General features: G+C 40.4%; 1 protein-coding gene across 4 annotated transcripts in view; it reads left to right on the plus strand.

Annotated features, from left to right (window-relative positions):
* The window catches only part of prdm2b (PR domain containing 2, with ZNF domain b), a 187,213-nt gene extending 173,703 nt beyond the window's left edge, over positions 1-13,510 (plus strand). For all 4 annotated transcript variants that reach the window (XM_060852381.1, XM_060852380.1, XM_060852382.1 and 1 more), the window contains exons 8-9: positions 4,749-8,686; positions 12,283-13,510. In XM_060852381.1, coding sequence (XP_060708364.1) covers positions 4,749-8,686; positions 12,283-12,309 — 3,965 coding nt within the window. In that variant the 3' untranslated portion in view covers positions 12,310-13,510. The remainder of the gene's footprint in view (positions 1-4,748; positions 8,687-12,282) is intronic.
* Positions 13,511-22,945: the final 9,435 nt, after the last annotated feature.

Raw genomic sequence — 22,945 nt, forward strand, 5'->3', positions numbered from 1 at the left:
TTTGCGTTAACTCTGTTCATGCCAAAGAATGTGGAAGATTATCGAAGGATGTGTGGAGTAACATGATTAGCAGCTATAGTTGGACATAGGAAACAAAAAATGATTTTCAGGAAAACAGGCAGCAAAACAGCAGCAAGGTGGTTAGCACTGCTGCCTCACAGAGCGAAGGATCCAGGTTCAATTCCAGACTCTGGAGACTGTGTCTCTGTGGAATCTGCACATTCTCCCTGCGTCTGCGTGGGTTTCCTCTGAGTGCTCCAGTTTCCTCCCACAGTCCGAAGATGTGCAGGTTAGGTAAATTGGCCATGGGAAATTGCTCATAGTGTTCTGGGATGTGCAGGTTAGGTGCATTCATCGGGGGAAATGTAGAGTAAAAGGGTTGGGGAATGGGTCTAGGTGGGATATTCTTCAGGGGGTCAGTGTGGACTTGTTGGGTCAAATGACCTGTTTCTACACTAAGGATTCTATTCGATGAGCATTATCCTGGAGTGGAAGAAGGAAAATATCTACAATTGGATAGAGTAGAAACAAAGTGAAGACTAGTCTGTTCTTATTCTTGCAAGAAATCTAGATGTCACACTTCAGGCCAACATCTGTTGCTCATCCCTAACATGCTTGAATTGAGTGATTTGCTAGGCTGTTTTAGAGAACATTTTAAAAATCAGTTATATTTCTGTGGGTCTGGAGTCACATACAAATCAGACTAGGTGAGGATGATATTTCCTTCCCTGAGGTGTGTTAGTAAACCAGAGAGGTCATTACTACGATCAGTTGCTTCAGGATTGTCATTAATGAGATTATCTTACAAATCCAGAATTTCTTTATTAATTGAACTTGCATGTCTCTGGTATTGTGAGGCAGTAGTGCTAACCACTGTGCCACCGTGCCACCCTTATATTAGAGCTGAGGGTCCAACAGTCATTTGAATGATAGGCAGGGCAAGATTAAATAGAGATTTTTAAAGTTATGAAAAGGTTAAGTTTACATGGTGAAAATCTATCTGTGCTGTCTGAAGTAGGAGCAAAGTTATCAACTGAATAACACTGGAAGCTCAAAAGTGGATTATGAAAAAAAAATCGGTGAGCGTTGTTAGGATATGGAATACTTTTCTGCAAGTCTATTAGAATGCAGCTGCATACATTTTTGCAAAATAATGCAAAAGGAAATGGTATCGGAATAGGCAACTTCCCTGTTTGGCTGAATGGCCACCTTCAATACTGTAAATTCAGCCATCACAACTCTGATAGTCACAAAGTCAGTTTGATTCCCAACATGTAAATTAGCATGTGTTAGTTTTTGACAAGTGTTAAATTTTAAAGCAGCATAAAGATGAACTCTGACCATTTGTTAAGATTGCTAACTTATCTGAATTGCTTATAAGTTGTATTGGGCAAAGGTGAACTACTGTAAGATTAACTTCTCTGTCCATTGTTTGTATCTGAAAAGTGGTTTTCGATTACTAATACTAGTTGCTCTTCTTTGTCGCACTGTCAATTTCTTTACACTATTATTACTGCAGTTTATGGAAAATGCAGAGAAAAAATTGATTAATACCAGCCTCCGTGAGTTTTGAGAACAGGCATGTCTGCGATCAGTTACATTTTAGAAAAACAGTTTTACAATAGCACTGGCTGAGAACAAGTAGTACCACGCCATAATTATCTTCTGCCTTGTTGTTTTTGGCAAGTGTTGTGCAATGATGAAATGCAATATTTTTAACTTCCTCCTTCATTGTACTGAAAGCAGCACATCTTAAATGGGGTATGGTTCCACAGGTTTCAGCAACAGTCTGTTAGATTATGGAGGACATCACAGACCATTTACTCCGATCCTTACCCAGTACCTTACAAATTCACTTTCCTGTAGCTACTGCTAAAGCATAGGGAATGGTACAAATTGCCCTTGAATGTTTAATTCTCCTTACCCTAGGAATTGGAATCTAATCAGTGACTTGGAACAAATCCTGGAAATGTCATCCTGTTTGTCTAAATGCAAATGTGTTGACATAAATTGAGACTGTTGCTTCATTTATAATATTGAAGTTCATACTTTCTGCAATATAACTAATATTGAAGCTTGGTTAGCTCAGTTGGCTGGGTAGCTGGATTGTGACGCAGGGGAACACCACCAGGTTTGATTCAATTCCCACACAGGCCGAGGTAATCATGAAAGAATAACCTTCTCAACCTCTCACCCCCTTGCCTGAGATGTGGTGACCCTCAGGTTAAACCAGTCACCTCTGCACAATGTAGCAAATGAATATTAATCAGCTCCATGAGTTTTCTGTTCATTTATACATTTCTTTCAATTTGGTGTTTCCGTTACCCAAAATCTGAGGGTTCACTCTCCAAAAGAGTGAAAGTTACCTTTTCTACTCATAACGAATTGGAGATTTTCTTTCTCGTCTGAATGCAAACCATATAAATCTCGATTGTATGGGCATTGTGTGGTTTACTAGGTGCCTTTTGCTATTTTACTACAGAGTTGCAAGAGGAGGAATTTATGCAAGTTCATGCACTTTATTTGTAATGTTTCCATTCAACTGTAATTTCTCCTACTGTTAGAATAGTTCTTTGTCCCTGTACCATCATGTTAATTTCAAAACCTCACTCCAGATATGGGATGGAATCTTCATAGCCCCAAATGACTTGGGCTGTGACAAATTTGGGAGGATCACAAAATGTTGAGTGAGGTCTTGATGTCGCATGTTCATACTAAATACAGACGAGAATTCAGAGTTGAGATGAAGTTTGTGCTAATGCGCAGATTTTTAATGGAGATTATTGTTCATTATCACCCTACTCTTATTGGGGAGATGATGGCCTTCCAGAGACTTGGGTAATATTCCAGACGCACTGGTTTGATTCTCATCCTCCCAGATGGTGGAATTTGAACTGAATAAAATCTAATTAAGAGTGACCATGGGACCATTGCTGATTGTTGGAAAAATCCATTTTGTTCACTAATGTCCTTCAGGAAAGGAAACTTGTTTGGTCTGGCCTACGTGTGACTCCAGAACCGCCACAATGTGGTGGACTCTCATTTAGGACTGGGCAAAAATGCTGGCCTAGCCAGTGATACCCAAATGCTAATTGATAATGGTGAAGAGTTACCTGTTGACTCAAATGCAAAGAATGGAAATTAGTATTTTATAGGTAAGTGGGATTGTACACTAAAGAAACTTCTAAGATTTTGGGGATAAAGTATGAGGAGTAACCATAGTATGCTGTAAAAGGTGCAGAGGAAATATATCTGGATGTTGCCTGGGCTGGAGAATTTGTTACCAACAAAATTTGGATGGACTGAAATTGTTTACCTTGGAGCAGAGGAGACCAAGTGGGGACATAATTAAGGGAATGCATTGGATAGAGAGGAAGAATTTCTTTTCCTCCTTGGTTAATGACTGAGGGGTACAGATTTAAGGTAGGGGGTAGGAGATTTAGAGGAAATGAGGAAAAACGTTTTCCCAGAGATTTTTTACACAGAATTTGGAACTCTCTGCCTGTAAGGATGGTGGAGGCAGAACTTTCAATATTTAAGTAGTATTTGATATTTAATTGCATTACCACAGCATACCAGGCTATGGACCAAGTGTTGGAAGTTGGGATTAGTTGGTTATGTCGTTGTTTTTGACTGACACAGACGGTGGACTAAAAGGGTGACTTTTGTGCTGTCGGTCTCTGACTAAAGTGGGATGCTAATATTTTAAAATATGTAAAACTGCCTTTTCATATCATACTTCCCACCAGTTGCTTCTTCCCCTCTTTCTACAATCCCATGCTATCTATTTATTTTCCCTTTCATGTCCAAAACATGCATACGATATGTATGTCCACTGATTAGGACTCATTATTATGATTACAGTTCAGAGTGGAGGTTAAAGCACTTGTGCAAATACAGAAAAGCCCCATGTTTACTACGGTCATAATAGGATTTGCACATGTACTTTTACCTCCACTTTGCTCCATCCCTTTAGTTACATAATTTCTTCCTCTCCCACTTTTGATCACAAAGCTACCCAATTTCAAAGGCTGAAAAGTCCTCTCAAATGTAAAACAGTTTTTCAGACTGAAGGGAAAGATAGTGAAATCTTGTTGAATCTGGGTATTGCATTTAAGGAGGTGTAATTATCAGAGGATACAGAAAAGATATTTGTGAGGGTAATTCTAGGTTTGGGGTTATTTCAGATATGTCGATAGATTGGAGAAGCTAAAGTTGTTTTCCTTGTAGAAGTTTGAGAGAAGATTTAATCAATTCAAAATGGTTAATCTAAACAGCAGATAGTGGGTAATTCTCTTATTGGCAAAAAGGCTAACAATTAGGACACTGATTAAAAGCTGATATGCAAAAGAACCAAAAGCGACACAAGAAAAATAATTTTTATACAATGAGCGATAAGGATCTTAAATTCATATTGAATGGCACAGATACAATCGGAGCTTTCTGAAAGGAATTAGTAAGCAAATGTGGGATGATGGAACTAGCTTAGGTTGCTGTTCCAGAGAACTCTAGCATGATGGACCAATTGGCTGCCTTCTGTGTTGTAACTGTGATGCTATGAACATTAGTGTGAGGAAATCAATTTCCCTTACCTATCATTTCTTGAATACATTAATTCAACACACTGCATGAGCTTCAACGCTGTTTTTCCAGAATAGAATAGTGAATGTATATGTAAGAGAAAAACTGATAAATGTTAAAGTGATATTGTAAATCTTGCTTTGTAGTAATTTTATTCTTTTAACTAGGTTCGGAGAAGGATGAACCTTGTGCCCCTACAGCCCATTCACAAGAGGAGAGAGTAGTGATTCACCAAATAGTTACTCAGAAGATTCTGCCTCAGCTGAAGTATCCACAAATGTCTCTTGAGCCAGAAGCAATGGCAGAAGAGAACGATTCTATTGAGAATCTCCCCAAAAAGAAAATTTCTGTTAAATCGCTGAAGCAGAAATCAAAAAGCGATCAGAATGGAATGGGAGACATTGAAGAAACCCATATGTTTCCTTGTAAAAATTGTGAGCGCAGATTTACCACAAAACAAGGTCTGGAACGTCACCAGCACATTCACATATCAACAGAAGGATTCACGTTCAAATGCAAGTATTGTGGTAAAGCCTTCGGCACCCATATCAACATGAGACGTCATGAGCGACGCCATGAAGCTGGGCCTAAGAAGAAAGCCACTTTAAAAATTAATATGGCTGGACAACTCCAAAAGGACGATTTTGATTTTGACAAAACAGCAATTGACATCAGTGTTAATTCTTCAACTGGACTGGAAAGTCCTGTAGCTCTGGAAAATTATAAGAAAACTGATTCTGAAGCAACACCCCAAAACTTGGAAAGTTCTCTTGTCAAGAGCTGTGAATCAAAAATTCAACACCCATGCAAATTGTGCAAAAAAACATTTGGTTCTTACACAAACTTGCGTCGCCATCAACGACGTATCCATGAGCGTCACCTCTTTAAGGGTATTAGAATGAGACGGAAAGGCTCTCCGGATGAGCAGGACCCGACATCAGACCAAATCAGGTCATCTTCTGGATTTCATATTGCTAGCACAGAAACTGAAGACGAAGAGGATGAGGAGGATGAAGAGGAGACTGATGAGTGTCAAGCATACATTATGGATGTTTCCAGTAACATCTCTGAAAACTTGAACTTTTACATTGATGGCAAAATTGAATCAAACAACAGCACCAGTAATTGTGAAGTGATTGAAGTTGACACCACTTGCCCAAATCCATTTGGACTATCTTCAGTGCTTTTTCCAATGACTGATGAATCTCCTCAGAACCTTAAAACAACAACACAAGTACCAGTAATCCACACTGTTCTAAAAGAATCAGCAGACAGTGACTTGAAAGGTCCTAAAAAGAGGCGAACCACTAGCCCTCTACCATTTACAAAAACTAAAACAGAATTAGGCATTGAAACTATATCACCTGTTGTCTCCTCATTTTGTGGTCTGTCTCTTCTTGGTCAGACCACTAACAATTTAAGTGGGCATCAGGAGAAGAATACATTGTCCTCAAAACTCAAGCAGCTGCTTCAGATACAGGAAAGCAGTTCACCCAGGTCAACTCTGTTTCCAGACAGCTCAGTTGGTCCTTCAACATCGACGGCACCCACAATGGGATTAAGTCGATTCAAGAGGAGAACAAGTTCACCACCGAATTCTCCACAGCATAGTCCAGCATTGAGCAGCACCGGAAAGGACACCGACTTTTTAAGGGTATGGAGTGAAAGTTTACCTGGACTAAAAGCACCAAAAATTGAAAGCCAGAGTAGTTCACCTGCGTGGAGTCTATCCAGCAGAGATGAAACTCTCAGCCCGTTGAGTCTTGAAATGTGCAAAATAACAGCTTCTAAAGAATATGCACCAAGCCGGCTTCCCTGCACCCATTTGCCGCTAGATCTATCCAGTGGCATAAAACTGCAACATGATGTAAAAACGGAACTAGAAGGACCTGGGGTAACCATCTTAGACTTGAGTTTGCACAAAAAATTGTGCAGTGACAGTGAAGTCAAAGAGGATACAGGGAGCGTTTGTACTCCAGTCTCTTGCAGCAGTAAAAAGAAGAAACCTACAACCTCTATGTTAGAGAAGGTACTTATGAATGAATATAATGGCACAGATCTAACAATGATCAATAAACAAGATACAGACTGCAGTCCTCAGCCGCAACTAGAGGTAGAGACACCACCTCATCCTGACATAACCCCAAATTCAGTAACAACCCCTGCTCCTTCTCCTCCACCGCCTGTCCTTTCTGTACCTTCACCTCTTCCAGAGTCAGTTACCCAAGTTTTACAGTCAGTAACCCCTGCTTTGTCACCAGTAGGTATAAATGTTAAGGAAGAAATTAAAGACGTTGGCTATCCAGACACTGATAGTGAGCAAGTATTGAATTGTATTCTTCCACCCACAATTGAACCAGAATCGCTCCAAGATGTACTCATTAAAAACTCTACTGATGATCAGAGTGCAGAAAATGTTCAGTCCTCCGTTCAAGAGGCGAAATCTGAAACAACATTTACCAAAAGCTTTCAGTGCAATGTCTGTGAAACTCCTTTCCATTCTATCAAGGAACTAACCCAACATTTGTTGGTTCATGCTGAAGAATGGCCTTTCAAATGTGAGTTTTGTGTGCAACTTTTTAATGAAGCTAATGCATTGTCTGAGCATCGGTCATCTTTGCACGGCGTAGGCAAGATTTTCGTGTGTTCTGTCTGCAAGAAAGAGTTTGCGTTCCTTTGCAATTTACAGCATCATCAGCGTGACCTACATCCTGACCAGCAGTGCACACACGTAGAGCTGGAAAATGGAATGCTGAGGCCTCAAAATTACACTGATCCAGGCAAAGCCACCAGCTGTTCAAATCAGCCAATAGAAGAAAGTTCTACATCGCCATCTCATGAGGTGGAGGAAGATGATGATGATTCCAATGATTTAACAGAGGAATTGTATACTACCATAAAGGTAATGGCATCCGGGATAAAGCCAAAAGGCCCTGATGTCCGTATGGGTCTCAATCAACGCTATCCGAGCTTTAAGCCTCCTCCATTTCAATATCATAACCGTAATCCTACCAGCACAGTGTCATCGGCTGTAAACTTTACTACACACAATATTCCTCAGACCTTTAGTACAGCCATCCACTGTACAAAATGTGGCAAGAGCTTTGATAACATGCCAGCATTGCATAAACATATCCTGGCTTGTGCATCTGCTAGTGACAAGAAACGCTACACCCCAAAGAAAAATGCCATCCCACTGAAAAAGAAAGTGTGGAAGAAAAATGGGGCAATTGCTGCAGAGCCAGCCAGGCAGAACACCATTCGGAGAATGGGGCAACCGAAACGGCTCAATTTTGAAGTGGAGACGAAGCCAAAAGTGACCATGAACAAGATCAAAATGAATGCTCTAAAGAATAAAAAAAACAAACTGGTGCAGAAGGCAATCTCGCAGAAGAACCGTTCATCTGCCAAGGAGAAGGCCATATTGAAAAACAGGAGCTCGGAAAGCCACAATTGTCCTTACTGTGAGAAAGAATTTACTTATCTCGGAAGCCTCAATAAACATGTTACCTACAGTTGCCCCAAGAAACCAGCATCCCCTCCCTCAAAAGGGTCTAGTTCCCACTCCCCTGCCAGCAGTGACAAAGGAGGTGGCCAACGTAGGAGGACAGCAGACACTGAAATCAAGCTGCAAAGTACGCCAGTTCTTTTAGGAAAAAGGAGAGGAAGAATGCTGGGATCATTGCAAGCAGAGTCTGTTTCCTTAGCACCAAGGTTGCAGCAGCGAATGAGATCTGTACCTCCAGTAAAATCAAAGAAGCCAAGCACATCACCTATTGTCTCCAGAACTACAAGCCCAGTAAGATCAATGAAAGTGTCACCAGTAGAGGGAAAGCGGTTAAAATCTGATTCCAGGCAACGGTCTTCTGCCAACTCTGGCTTCACTTCACCAAGGCTGTATCTTCGAATGAAGAATAAAAAAGTTGTTTGGCAGAGGAAAACAAATGTAATGAAGCAAAAAAGATCAGAGAAGTACTTGGGGAAAACAAAGGAAACTCGAACAGGTGCTGTTACAAGAAGTGGGGCTCCTGGAGTTACTGATAGCAATGACAGTGAATTGGAAGATGACCAGGAGAACCATGGATCGTCATCAGATGATGTTCAGGTAAATTACAGATGATCATCTAACTCTTAAAAAGTTGACAAAACTGTCCACATTGTCGATGTCCTAGCTTCCTTATTTTTATGTATATTTGAACCACATCTCTCACACTTTGGGGAAGGCCTTATGCCTGAAACGTCAATTCTCCTGCTCTTCCGATGCTGCCTGACCTGCTGTATTTTTCCAACACCACACTCTTGATTCTGTATCAGTCCTGGTTACCTTATTATAGAAAAGATATTGTTAAGCTGGAGAGGGTTCAGAAAGATTTACTAGAATGTTGCCAGGATTAAAGGGTTTGTGTTATAAGGAGAGGCTGGAGCATTGGAGTTTGAGGGGTGACTTTTATAAAGGTATATAAAATTGAGGGGTATAGATAAAGTGAATCACAAGTGTCTTTTCCCTCAGGTGGGGGATTTCAAGACTAGGGGGCATTTTTAAGGTGAGCGGAGAAAAAGTTTAAAAAGACATGAGGTGCAACTTTTTTTATAAAGGGAGTGGTTCGTGTGTAGAATGAACTTTCAGTGGAGATTGTGAATGTAGGTACAGTTACAACGTTTAAAAGACATTTAGGTAAGTACATGAAGAAGATATGTTTTTGGAGGGATACGGACCAAGCATGGGCAGGAGGGACTAGTTTGGGATTATGATGGGCATGGTCTGGTTGAACTGAATGCTCTGGTTCTGAACTATATGATTATAAATCTTATTTTAAAAAAAAGTCTATCTGCATTTACCTCTGTGTCACAATTGGAAAAGGACTCACTTACATACAACTAAGGAGCAGGATTAGGCTACTCTGCCCTTCACCATTCAGTTAGCTTACTGCTGATCTGGTTTTAACCTCCCCTTCACATTCCTACTTACTCCAATATTCATTTACCGTTTGTTTATCCAGAATCTATTTATTTCTATTTTAAAAATCAGATTCTTTCTCCGTCACCTTTTGAGGAAGAAGTTCCAAAGACACTTTATGCTTCATGAGAAAATCCTTGCTATCTCCTTTCTAAAATGGGCAGCTCCTTATTTGTAAACAATAACTCCTAGTTCTAGCTTCTTCACTACAGGAAACATTATTTCCACACCAACCATGTCAATTTTACTCATTTCATTTCTAAAGAAAAGTGTTTGAAATTAAGTTAACCTTAAATTGCAGTATTTTATTTGGTGATGCAAAAGGTCCTTGGTACATAGATAAAAGGTAATTTGAGATGGGATATATAATTTATGATAATAAAACCCACAATGAGTTTTTTTAAAAGACTAGTTGGAAAGCGCACTCTGCTTTTTGCACCCCGAAATATAGAATACAAGAAACAAAGAATTTCCTGCTGTACTTGTTCAAAACTTCAGTTAAACAACAGTTGATGTATTTTGTTTAGCTTTTTACAACGGAAAAGGCGAAGCATAGGGACTGGTAGATGTGAGGACAAACTGTTATGGTGAATCTTGAACTAAGAAATTTTTGAGTACATTGTTCTCTCCTTCATAACATGATTAAAATTCTGGTCACAGATTTCTTCGACTGGTCATCTGAGACTGAGGAGGATATAAATTTGTGATATCATTGAGGAGTAAGATGAAAGTTTCTTTATGGGATCATGTTTTCTATCCTCTGGCTTTAATGGTGCACAAGGCGGGCAAAGTACAAGCTTGCATCTGTTTCCACATCAAGATTTTCCTTCAACTGGTCACTAGCTTGTCACCAGAAGCTATAGGTTAAGGGCTGTTACTCCATGTCAAGCATGGCTGATTAGAAGCCTCCCTCTTTCCCCCAAACCCCACCCTTTCTCGCTAGGTATATTGCAACAATTTATAGGTTGACAGTTGACTAGTTTGGCCACAATCTGAACATATCTTTTATGGTCATCAAATCCTGAAATAAAACTCTAACTTGGAGCTTTTGACTCAAAGGCAGAAATATTACTTTGTGACAGGACTTCCACCCCTTTTGCTGTAATATTGTGGCATTCACTGTAGATGTATTAAAGCAGAATTTATAAGTTATATTTTTAAAAATAATTTGTTCCTTTTTAAAAAGTGTTGTGAAGGATTTTATGTAGGTAGGATTAGTCAAGATACTGAACGTTAAATGTGTAGTCTGGATCAAATCCTACACAGGAGTTATGAGTAACGTGAATCTGAGGGAATATCTGGCATGAAGCCCGAAAATATGTTTTGGTTGCCTCCTGCTTTGCATACAAAAGGTTCTGTATGGCATATTAGTATGGTTCATCTTCAACCCCACCTTTCCTCAACATGTCAGTTCTTGCAATAACACTGGCAATGAGGTTGTCTCAATCCATACAGTACTAGAAAGAGGCTATGATTTTGTATTACAAATTAATTCCTCTTGGATACAACATGTGTGTCTGCCGTTCAAAAGTGACCATGCCACAGAATAAGCTCTAAAGTAGCCTTTGTTATTTCAGATCACTGAGAGCCTCTAGTGGTAGGAACTGAATGCAGCAACATAGCATTGTCACTCTAATTGATGCAACATACCAAAGGAACTGATTTTTGGCACGATTCTCCTCCTCCATGAACTGACCACAGAAAACATTGAAGAAATGTTTTATGCAGTGTATCTAAGCACCAGATCCTTCATGAATGTGTAGCCTGTCTGGGATTATGGGAGATGGCAAGACTTTGGAGGAAGCACGTATCTGGCATGAAAGCTTGGTTGATCTTAAATTGGTTTTAGGATATTTCTTAGCTGTTATTATTATTGGAAATCATTTATTAAATAATCCAGAATCCAGGCTGGTCTAAGAATTGCCCTGGAAATGAGCTTAAGCTAATGAGAAGGGCTTGTGATGTGATGCATTTATGTATCCCTTAAAATGCAGAGTGCTAAGTAGTTTCTATTGTCAAGGCAAAAAGAATTTATGCATATTGCATACTTCTTTAAAGAAAGGGGTTATAAAGACATCCAATTCTACTCCATCCCTATCGCAGTGTCCTGATCAATCAGAGTTTACTTGTCAGTTGAGAATTAAGATTGACAATTACATCTTCAGACCAGTGATGGCCCAACCAATCAGCATCCTCTTCTCATGCTGTACATAATGGGTGTCTCTTTTCTGTCTCAAGTCTGTTTTAGATTAGATTCACTACAGTATGGAAGCAGGCTCTTCGGCCATGCTACGCCACACAGACCCTCCAAAGAGTAACCCACCTAGACCCATTTCCCTCTGACAAATGCACCTAACACTGTGGGGCAACTTAGCATGGCCAGTTCACCTGACCTGCATATCTTCGGACTGTGAGAGGAAACTGGAGCACCCAGAGGAAACCAGTGCAGACTCTGGGAGAATGTGCAAACTCCACACAGACAGTCGTATGAGGCTGGAATCAAACCTGGGACCCTGGTGCTGTGAGGCAACAGTGCTAACCACTGAGCCACCTTGCCGCCCCTTTCTTGGTCCATGTTCTGATGAGTGCAAGACAAAAATCTTCAACTTCTAGTTTCCATTTAGCAATATTTAAGTTCTTTATCTTTCAGAAGATATTCACACTTATTATATAGTGGAAAATGGTAAAGTTATTGAACAGCACAAGAAGTGAAAACACCTTTAATCTTTGTTCTTCATTTTCAGGTTTATGCAGTGAAGATGGTGAGGTAACACCGTTGTTTGTCTCTTAATAATTGACTTGAAAATAAAACATTGAACCTAGGCTGCCATTCAAATGGGTCTACGGAATTGGTCGTACTGGATTGCAAGAGACGCAAGAAACCTGGTGATCTGTTGTGTTTTGTCTTTCGCTTCAGAGAGATCTTCCGGTGTGTTGATGCAAACCTCTGAAAGCAGGAAGTGTTAAAGAAATGTTTCACATTGTGTCCAACCATCGGATCCTTTACGAATGTGTGGCCTGTCTGCGATTATGGGAAATGGCAAGACTTTGGGGGACTAAAAAAAAGAGACAATATCTGGCATGCACTTTGTGAATTGGAAAATTTAAGTAAAACACAGTATCAGTCCATAGGCTGTGCATGGTCACCTAAGCAGCAATTGGCAGTATGAGTCTTCAATGAAATATCCTTTTGGAATAGCAGGGGCAGAACTGATTTGGAATCAGTCCTGTCTGTTTCTAATACTCTTTTTGTTGGGGATAGGGGGGGTGGGGGGAGTGTCAGGAAATCCAGTTTGAGATATATTATTTCTGCTGATAAGGTCTAAAGGGAGAATATTAGTGCAAGGCTATCTCTGTGCACCCAGCTCCTCCCTCATTCTGTTTCCTGCTGTATAATTTTTAAGAGACCCTTTTATAAAGTAAGTGCACCTCAAATAACAAGACTGAATGCATTGCACAAAACTGCTACCAAACTGGTTTTCACCAGGTCTCATGCCCAGAAACACTGCTGCAGTCTGTTTTTTTTCCCCCTGGGCTTTCAGTAGTGAATTTCTTTTGCTTTATTCGCTTCCTCATCACCCCCACCTGTTTCCCTGCCATGCTTTCTTTTTCTCTTCATCTCTGAGGAAGCTATCTCCTCTTCTCAAGGCGCTCTGTTTCTACTGTAATTTTTTGGATGAATTTTAGACTTGAAGGGGGAAAGATACTATTTTTCACAACCCATTTCTGTTCTTAAAAGTGATCTACCTCTTTAAAAAAAAATTTGTAATCAACTTCTTTTGCGAAGTCCACGCCACTTTAGCTCTCCCACTCTCAAAACCATTCCTGTTTTGTTTTGTTTCTTTTTGTGGGGACTTTGTTAAAATAAAAATTGTATGAAGTGTTTGTAGTAATTAAATAACATAGGATATATTTAAAATTATTTAAATTGTGTTTCAGGCAACATGTCTGATGTATGTGATTCCTTCATTGCATTGTTAATTTTCTTTTTTGGTTTATTTTAATTTGGGCTGTGAGAATAAATGTGTAGAATGTTTCTGTAACCAGATTGTTGTTGCTCTTGTCATCTTGATGTGTCTTGCATTTTCTTTGACAAGAGGGTGGTGGAAACATGGCAAGTCTGATGTCTCTTCCTTCCCCTCCGCCCACCACCACCACCACCACCCATATGTTCTATCTCCCATGTGCGTGCATGGCTGTGCTAATTTTAAATCTTCAAGGCAGAGATTGTTGGGGCTTTGGGCTAGGAGTATAAGGCAAGATGTGCTGAATGATCACAAACATGACTGTTTCATGTTTGTAGGTCACACTACAAGGAATTGTGTGAATGGAAACAGTAAATTACAGGGAACAACAGAGTTGGAGTTCAAGATAGGAAATCTGAATTCTCTGTCATTGGAAGACAGCTGTAGAAAACTAATGTTAGTTACCTATGCAAACAAGCTAGTACGCAAGTTTCAAAAAGAAATCTGAAAAGTTAATTGAATCCCCTTTATCTCAAGGGGATTGACATTTGAAATGAGGAAAGTTGTTATGCAGAACAATGGTTAAGCCTGTTCAGTAATATTCCATCTGGTTTTGCACATTGACCCTCAGGGAAAATGAGTGTTAACATTAGAGCTTAGGCCCTTTTTAAATTAGAAAGCACTTTTGCTGCATAAGGTCTGATGGAAATCTGAAACCTGTGGATGCTTGGACAACTGAAATTTTCATGATTGAGATGAGCTAAGACTGATCTGGAATAAAGATTTCAAAGTAATTGAAAGGAGCATCAGATCAAATATGATGCTGGGCCAGCATTTAATGTTCATCCAGCAGTTAAGAGTTGGCTATGGCTCTGGAGTCACAATGTAGGTTAGCAATTTTCTCCCCTAATCAACAATATTGGACTTTTTTTTAATCGAATAAAAAACCCATTCCCTAGAACATTACCTCGGTGTCTGGATTAATAATCTGATGATAATACCACTAGGCCATCACCTCGCCAACTAGTTTGTAAGGCATAATATCTTTACATATGTAGCGGCCATGTGGCCAATCCACTGTCATTTCCAGGTCAGGGTGAGAATGATTTAATTACAGAGTCATGCACTCAGAGACATGCCTCACCAAACACACTCTGATCATGCACACTGCAGATAGCTGCATGAAGCTCTGCCAAGTCTAAAGTCAAGACACCAAATAGATTAGTTCGGGCATGAAGTTTCTTTAATGTATCCAGTTTGGTTATAGCTGGGCTTATGTGCAGGATTAAGGTCAATTTCCCTATTCAATGTTTGATGCTAGACGACTAACGAGAAGGAAATTTTTAGAATACCACCTCCCCAACTCAAGGCTTGTATTCAATGTACACAATTTTCTGAATTGCTTTGGGTGAATAAATATGTCAGTAAGTCTGACATAGGCAAAATATTAATGAACTAAGATTAGCGGAGCTGGCTGGAACAAGTTTGGTAGTAGGGGGCTCGAGAGAATCCGGCCTGTGCCTGATCTCTAGTGCTAGGGAAACCATCCAGAATTGTGGAGGATAGAAAAGCCTGGACTTGTTTGAACCCCTATGGCTGTTGAAGGCCACCCAGTAAAATCTCATTATCAAACAGTATCTGATCCAGAAACCCACCAGTGGTAGAGGGTAGCTGCTGAACACACACTTGCCTTCCCATGGCTCCAACTTTGCATTTTCCCAAGTCCCATCACTTGTCTCTGTGGATCTAGCATCCAGCCTCTGTATAGGCCTTGGAGTATTACCAGGTGTTGCTGCAAGTAATGGAGAGCTGCTAGTCTCTGACTGACCAGCTGCTCTCCAGGGTCAAGCTTTCAACCCTCCGATATCCTCAATCACAAATGGCCTAACACCAGCCAGTTTAGAGCCTAAGTGCACTTAATTTGCATCAGGCCTTCTCAAATGATGTACCTAACCTCCCAGGAAGAGAGAACCATGTCACTGGAACTTAATTTCATCCAAGATATTAACCCATCCTTCCTTTCACATGCCAAGGGACCTCTTGTTTATGTAACAGTATTTTATTTAGGACTTTCACTAGTACTCCCTTCCAGGAACATGTCTTCAATGCCATTGACTTGGTCCTGAAATATAAGCAGTTTTCTGTAAATAATTGTTTTGTAGGAAAGAACATGACTTTTGCTGAGAGAGCATTTCATCACACTCATTAGGCCAGTTACTAATACCAATAAAGGGGAAGAACAATATTTATATATTACTCGCCTGTCACTACAAATGTTGGTTGTTCCCCATTTTATTGGTGGTATTGTGAATTGCTCTGTAAGATGAAAAGGTTTGATAAATGATTTTTCAGCAATTTCTTTGATTGACCAAAAAAAATGTCAGCCAAAGAAAATAAATAAGCTCCTCAGTTATTGTGAGGCTGAAAAGGTTGCAGTTGTTCCATTCTCCCTATTGTCGAGTCACTTGCCTGTGTCTGTATCTCCAGTGCTGCCTAACGGCGCACGTAGCAGAGACACTTAACAGCTTTCCCCTTGTAGTCATCCTTTGGGTTTACTGCAATTGGTCCAATTCGTAGATTTTAGGCTTGCTTTTGCATTTTAAAGAACTTAAGACTCGTCTGCAGCCAGTAGTGAAAGGATTCTGGAATGGTAGCAAAATTGTGTTGTCAAAGTTTCAGCCCATGTAGGAACTGAGCTGAGAAAGATTGTGAATGGGTGTTTATTAAGTAATCAATGGTTGTATTATACTTAAGAGACCTTCAGGGATTGATTAGCCCAATTGGCTAGATGGCTGATTTGTAATGCAGGATGACATCAACAGTGTAAGTGCTTATTCTGTATCAGCTGTGTTCGCACCTTTTTGACTTTGCCCCTTGCCTGAGGCATGATGACCCTCGGGTTAAATCACCACTAGTTATCTCTCTCTAAAGAGAGAATGGGATATTAGCAACTTTACTTGCTTTACGTTGAAGGATACCAGATCTGGAAAGTCACATATTGGTAGTTCACCTCAGCATTATAAAAGTGTAAACATTCTTTCTCTTGCATCCTCCTCTCGGCAATTACAAATATAGTATTATTGTATGCATTATTTGTTCCTAATGTCCAGCAACTTAACTCATAGGCAATGTTTTGCTGTAGTTGAGACAAATTTCAGGAGTATGATTCAAATACACTCATGTTGTTGTGACTGTTTGACCCGAGTTAATGTTTTGTCAACAAATCACGCTTAACTGGTGCATTATTCAAAGCTATGCTGCCAAAGTGTAATGCTAAGTAAAAGATAGCTTTAGTCCCTACTCTGAGGGTAAACTCATAGTTTGTTGTCACTGTTGGTAGATTGTGCAGGAGTAGTAGTAAAGTCCTGCAAAGTAGGAGGTAGTAAGGGGACTTCAGGTGCAAGTTAAGTAAGGAGTAAATTGCGGATGTTATTTTTCAAAAAGCATTTGATAAGGTACCACTAGAGGTTACTATGTAAAATTGGGATTCCTGGATTTGCTGGAAGTCTGTTAGCATAAGTGGAATATTTTAAGGAGGTAAAACAGTAGGAAATAAGCTGAGATTTATTCCTAGAGTGAGGAAAAATTAAATATGATCTTATTAAGACTTGTATCATTCTTAGCAGGGCAGATGTTCCCTTTGTGAAAGTTCAAACTCAATATCATTGTCTTAGAATAAGGCACTAGCCATTTAGAACTGAAGATAGATTCCTTAGATTATATTAGATTCCCTACAATGTGGAAACCAGCCCTTCGGCCCCATGAGTCCACGCTGACCCTCCGAAGACTCATTTCCCTCTGATTAATGAACCTAACACTATGGGCAATTTAGCATGACCGCCACATCTTTTGGAATGTGAAAGGAAACTGGAGGACCCAGGAGAATGTGCAAATTCCACACAAGCCGTCGCCCGAGGCCGGAATCAAATCCCGGTCCCTAGTGCTGTGAGGTAGCAGTGCTGGCCACTGTGCTGCCTTGTGACTCTTTTGGAATTCTTTACACCAGAGAGCTGTGGTTGCTCAGTCATTTTATACATTCAAAGTAGAGATTGATTGATTGTTAAATATTCTAGGGCTAGTAAATCAGATACGATCTTTCTGAACAGCAAAGTTGGCTCATAGGACTTTGTGTTTGTGTTCCGAGTGGGGAAAAGGGGACGGCAAAAAACCTAATTGGAAAAAGACCAAGAAAAGCAATATTTAATAATTGGAGCACCGCAGATTTAAATTTCTAGCATCAGCATTCAGCCTAAAAAGTGCAAGTTGATATAATCAAAGCATTGAACTGGCAGCAGTTCAAGAATAGGTTATAAATCCTGTGTTGACAAGTGGCATCATAAAATGCCCATGACAGATACTACAGCATAGCAAAGGTTGCAATAGGTTTGGTGTTTGCTGAGACTTTTAACTCCCATCTGTTTGAAATTAGTAAGAGGAGTTGTTAATATCTCTCAACTAAGAGGGAGAAATGGTTACTATTAAAACTGACCTGTTTTCATTGAGCACTTTATTATATCTGTTAGAATTTGAAATTGCTTCAGATACTAGTGTTGCCACTTTTACCAAATGATTTATGGCAGTGTGAGAGAATTGGCCTTGGATTAAATATCCCCGATGTCCTACTTCCGTCACCTCTCCCTCCCCACTCGTAGGTTACAGTCACCCCTGAGTTCAGTACGATACCATTTTTGGGCAGCAATGAACTTTCAATACTGTTTAGTGTCTGACCTCATTATGTGCTCTGGAGTAATAAGGGCAAACACTGAGGTGTGTTGACTGCCTTTACATGCACAGAGATTGCAAAAGCCCATTGAGGGGCAATGAGACAGGTCAAGAACATATGTTTAGGGAGTGCAGTGCAAGGCTGCTGAGAGGAAGGGGAAGTATTTCCATTGGGACCAGGGTGCATTTCAATGTGGGTGACACCTTTGTGATGACTGGAGTTGGGTTTTGAGTAAAAAACAACTTGCTTGATTATCCTGAGAGGTATAATCTTGGAAAGCCAATGAGAAACTGGGGAGAAAAAAAATTGCCTTCGAAAAGAGGTTTCTTTTAATGAAAATGTACCCTATATGATGCTGTAGGTGACTATTGTTAGTTTGAACACTTGGGCAAATGTTGCTGATTCTCACTCAATTTCTAACTTGCACTATAAACTCATTATCTTATCACACCAGTGTGGAAACAGTTATAAGATATATTTAACAAAGTTTTAAAAAAATCAACAACCCAAGAAGTATTTAGTTGTGCGTGAGTTGGAATTGAGTCATCTAGACCTCACATTCCCAGTTAAAATTCTCTGCCCAGCGTTGTGCCACTCATTTACCCTAGGAGAGAAAAAGATCCATAATCCTTGTTCAGCTGGGGTGGAGGGGGAGTGGGGGTTGAAGTATGTGTGTTTCTAGACATAACTCACTTTGTCTCTGTTATGTTAGTCTAAGTTATACTAATTGTACTACATTGTTGAATGGCTTTGCATTAACTGGGTAAATGTTGGCATTTCTGGACTGGTACCAGACCGAGGAGTCAACAGCATCTGGAGAAGAGTAAAGTGGACAAAGATTTTCTAATAAGTAATGCTGCGATATTTTATTTGACACCAACAAATTATATATTCTAAGCATTTACTGTAATAAAACATCTCCAGGCATTTTACAGGAGTGTGTGTGTAGTTTGACTAAATAGCATGAGAAAATATTAGTGCAGATGGCCTGAAACAACACCTGCTGAGAAAGAGAGGTGAAGAGGTTGGAAAGCGAATTCCTGAACTCGTGGCAACTGAATGCACAACCACTAATGGGGCGGCTCAGTGGCTGGCACTGCTGCCTCACAGCATCAGAGACCCAGGTTCGAATCCCACCTCAGGCAACTAATGGAGTTTGTACATTATCCTTGTGTCTGCGCAGGTTTCCTCCTATAATCAAAAGATATGCAGGTCAGGAGAATTGGCCATGCTAAATTGCCTATAGTGCATTAGTCAGGAGTAAATATAGGGTGGGGGACTGGATCTGGGTGGGTTACTCTTCAGAGGGTTGGTGTGGACTCGTTGGACTGAAGGGCCTGTTTTCATACTGTAGGGAATTTAATCTAATCAATGGTGCAGCGAATATTGAGAATGGTGAAGAAGCCAGAATTATATAAATTCACCTATCTAAGAGAATTGTAGAGTCGAAGGAGATTACAACTTCAGGGAGGACGACTTTAAATGGAGGAGAAACTTGTAATTGAGATGTTGCTTGATTGGGACCCAATGTAGGTCAGCAGGTACTGGGGCGATGCGTAAATGCAAGATGGTGAGAGTAAGCAGCTGTCAAGTTTACCCATCCTTGTAAATATATTGTAAATGAGTCCATAGATGTGCAGGGTAGGTCAATTGGCCATGCTAAATTGCCCATAGTGTTAGGTGCATTAGTCAGAGTGGAAAAGGGTATGGATGGGTTGCTCTTTGAAGGGTCAGTGTGGACTGGTTGGGCCGAAGGGCCTGTTTCTACACTGTAGGGAATCTAATCTAACATATAGGGAGGGGCTGAATAGGCTGGGGCTATTTTCCCCTGCAGTGTCAGAGGCTGAGGGGTGTCCATGCAGAGGTTTATAAAATCGTGAGAGGCATGAACAGGGTGAATAGCCAAGGTCTTTTCCCCAAGGTAGGGGAATCCAAAACTAGAAGGCATCGGTTTAAGGTGAGGGGGAATGATTTACAAGGGACTTAAAGGGCAACTTTCTCACGTTGAGGATGATGTGTGTATGGAACGATCTGCCAGGGCTGATGATGGAGACTGTTATGATGATAACATTTAAAAGGTATCCAGATATGGGCCAAATACTGGAAAACGGGTGTAGATCTGTTTAGGATGTCTGATTGGCATGGACGAATTGGACTGAAGGATCTGTTTCCATGCTGTGTAACTCTGACTATATGATACATCTTTTAACTGTCTGTACATGTGTACTTAAACATGTCAACAGCAGGTGTCACTATTGTGCCACAGTTTCTTACAGCCTGGTGGAGGAGGGATACCATTTAATAAACCATGCAATGTCATTAATCATTTTAACCTTGCATTAGACTGGGATTTTACAGAACAATGTGTCTGATCTTTCCTTTGGTAATTCAATTTTTCCTTTCCTCTTAAACTGTTTCCCAGCTTAACCTCATCAAAGTCTTTAATGATGATTCTTCACTGCTTATGGAGAGACAGCTACACTCTGTTCAGCATGAACTCATTCTGTTACACTTAATAGCATGAGACACAGTGGATTGTGACTAAGGCTGTATTTCACCCAATTCCTCCAACATGCAACTGAGCTCCACTGGATAGGAAAGATCAAGGATCAATCCCTGGTTTATGCTGAATTGGCTGGTTCTGGCAGACTGGTAGTAATTGGTCTCAATGCTGCCGAACTGAAGTCGACAAAGCTTCTTCCTGTTCTCTATCGTAATCCCAACTGGAAGGTAGAGTACGTAGGAGCATCAGATGAGAATAAAGTAAGGTGGCTTTGTGACATCGTCCACATCAAAACCGCCTGATGCCAAATGTGAGACCTGAAGTTTTGATTTTGTTTTTAAATATTGTGGGAAAAGATCCTGCATCTTGATGTTTGATTGACAGTTCTGCTCTCAAATGGTTTCAAACCTGTTGAGTTGCCAGCTCCGAGCCCCATGGCAGTGGATTTTCAAACTACCTCCAGAATGTGAAGTATAGAATCAATTTGGTTAGAGATAAAGAAGAAAAAAGGTACAGTTACATTGCTCGTTGTAGCCTATAGACTGCCAACTGTAATGCAAAGGATGTTGAGGAATAAATCAAACTAAGTTACAGAGAGGTACAAGCAATCTCGAACAGTTACAATGGAGGACTTTCTTCATCTGACTGTGGACCAGGTCCAGTTTATGTATGCTTCCTCAAAAAGGGAAAGGTAAGGAAAAAGCAGATCAAAATGAAGAAAAGGTGTGTTTATGACATGTCATGTTGAACATTCAATGAGAACAAGATTGAATATAGAAGGGAAGTGAAAAGCAAATAAGAGGAGGAGATTTAGATTTTATTGTCACGTGTGCTTACATACAGGAGTGCAGAGAAAAGTGTACAATGTAGCCACACATGGTGCCAACTTGTGTACAAGGTACCTAAGTACAAAAAGCTTGGTCCAATATAGTAGAAAAGAGAAACAAAGTTTAAAAGGTGAAGCATTACAGACATTCTCAGGATAAAAAGAAAAACAAATAGTCATAGAGGTGTACCTCACAGCAACACACCCTTCAGTCCAATTCGTCCAGGCCGACCAGAAATCCCAACCCAATCTAGTCCTTCTTCAGCCCATTCCTGAAGAAGGGCTCATGCCCGAAACATAGACTCTCCTGCTCCTTGGATGCTGCCTGACCTGCTGCGCTTTCAACTCATTTTCAGCAAATGTTGCAATTGTACCACCTCCACCACTTCTCTCTTGTTGCTTATTCCATACATGTACCACCCTCTCTGTGAAAAAGTTGCCCCTAAGGTCTCTTTGTCCTCTAGCTTTGGACTGTCCCAGCCCAGGGAAAATACTTTGTCTATTTATCCTGTCCATCTCCCTCCTGATTTTATGAACCTCTATGAAGTCACCCCTCAGTCTCTGATGCTCCAGGGAAAACACCCTGAGTCTATTCAACCTCCCCCCTATAGCTCAACCCCCTCCAATCCTGGCAACATCCTTGTAAATCTTTTCTGAACCCTTTCAAGTTTCACAATTTCTTTCCAATAGGAAGGAGACCAGCATTGCACGCAATATTCCAACAGTGGCCTAACCAATGTCCTGTACAGCCGCAACATGACCTCCCAACTCCTGTACTCAATACTCTGACGAATAAAGGAAAACAAACCAAATGCCATCTTCACTATCCTATCTTCCTACGACTCCACTTTCAAGGAGCTATGAACCTGCACTCCAAGGTCTCTTTGTTCAGCAATGCTCTCTAGGAGCTCACCATTAAGTGTATAAGTCCTGCTCTGATTTGCTTTCCCAAAATGCAGCACCTCACATTTATCTAAATTAAACTCCCCCTTCTCAGTCCATCGGCCCATCTGATCAAGATCCTGTTGTAATCTGAGGTAACCTTCACTGTCCACTACACCTCCAATTTTGGTGTCATCTGCAGACTTACTAACTATACCTCTTATGCTCACATCCAAATCAATTTATATTAATGATGTAAAGCAGAGGACCCAGCACCGTCCCTTGTGGCACACCAGTGGTCACAGGCCTCCAATCCTTACAACTGATTGCTTCTGAAAAACAATTATGTAGGATGCTACAAATCGTGTTGACAAATTAATGGCTTTAGTAGTGTTGGATAAATCTTGCTAGAGCACCAGAGCAATGTTCGTCCTTTTCTTCAAGTGAGATCATGAACTTTCATGGGATCTCTTCCATTTACCAAACAGGAGGACCACTCATTTTAGTG

This window comes from Hemiscyllium ocellatum, chromosome 37, assembly GCF_020745735.1.
Source record: "Hemiscyllium ocellatum isolate sHemOce1 chromosome 37, sHemOce1.pat.X.cur, whole genome shotgun sequence".
In the NCBI taxonomy this organism is placed as follows: Eukaryota; Metazoa; Chordata; class Chondrichthyes; order Orectolobiformes; family Hemiscylliidae; genus Hemiscyllium; species Hemiscyllium ocellatum.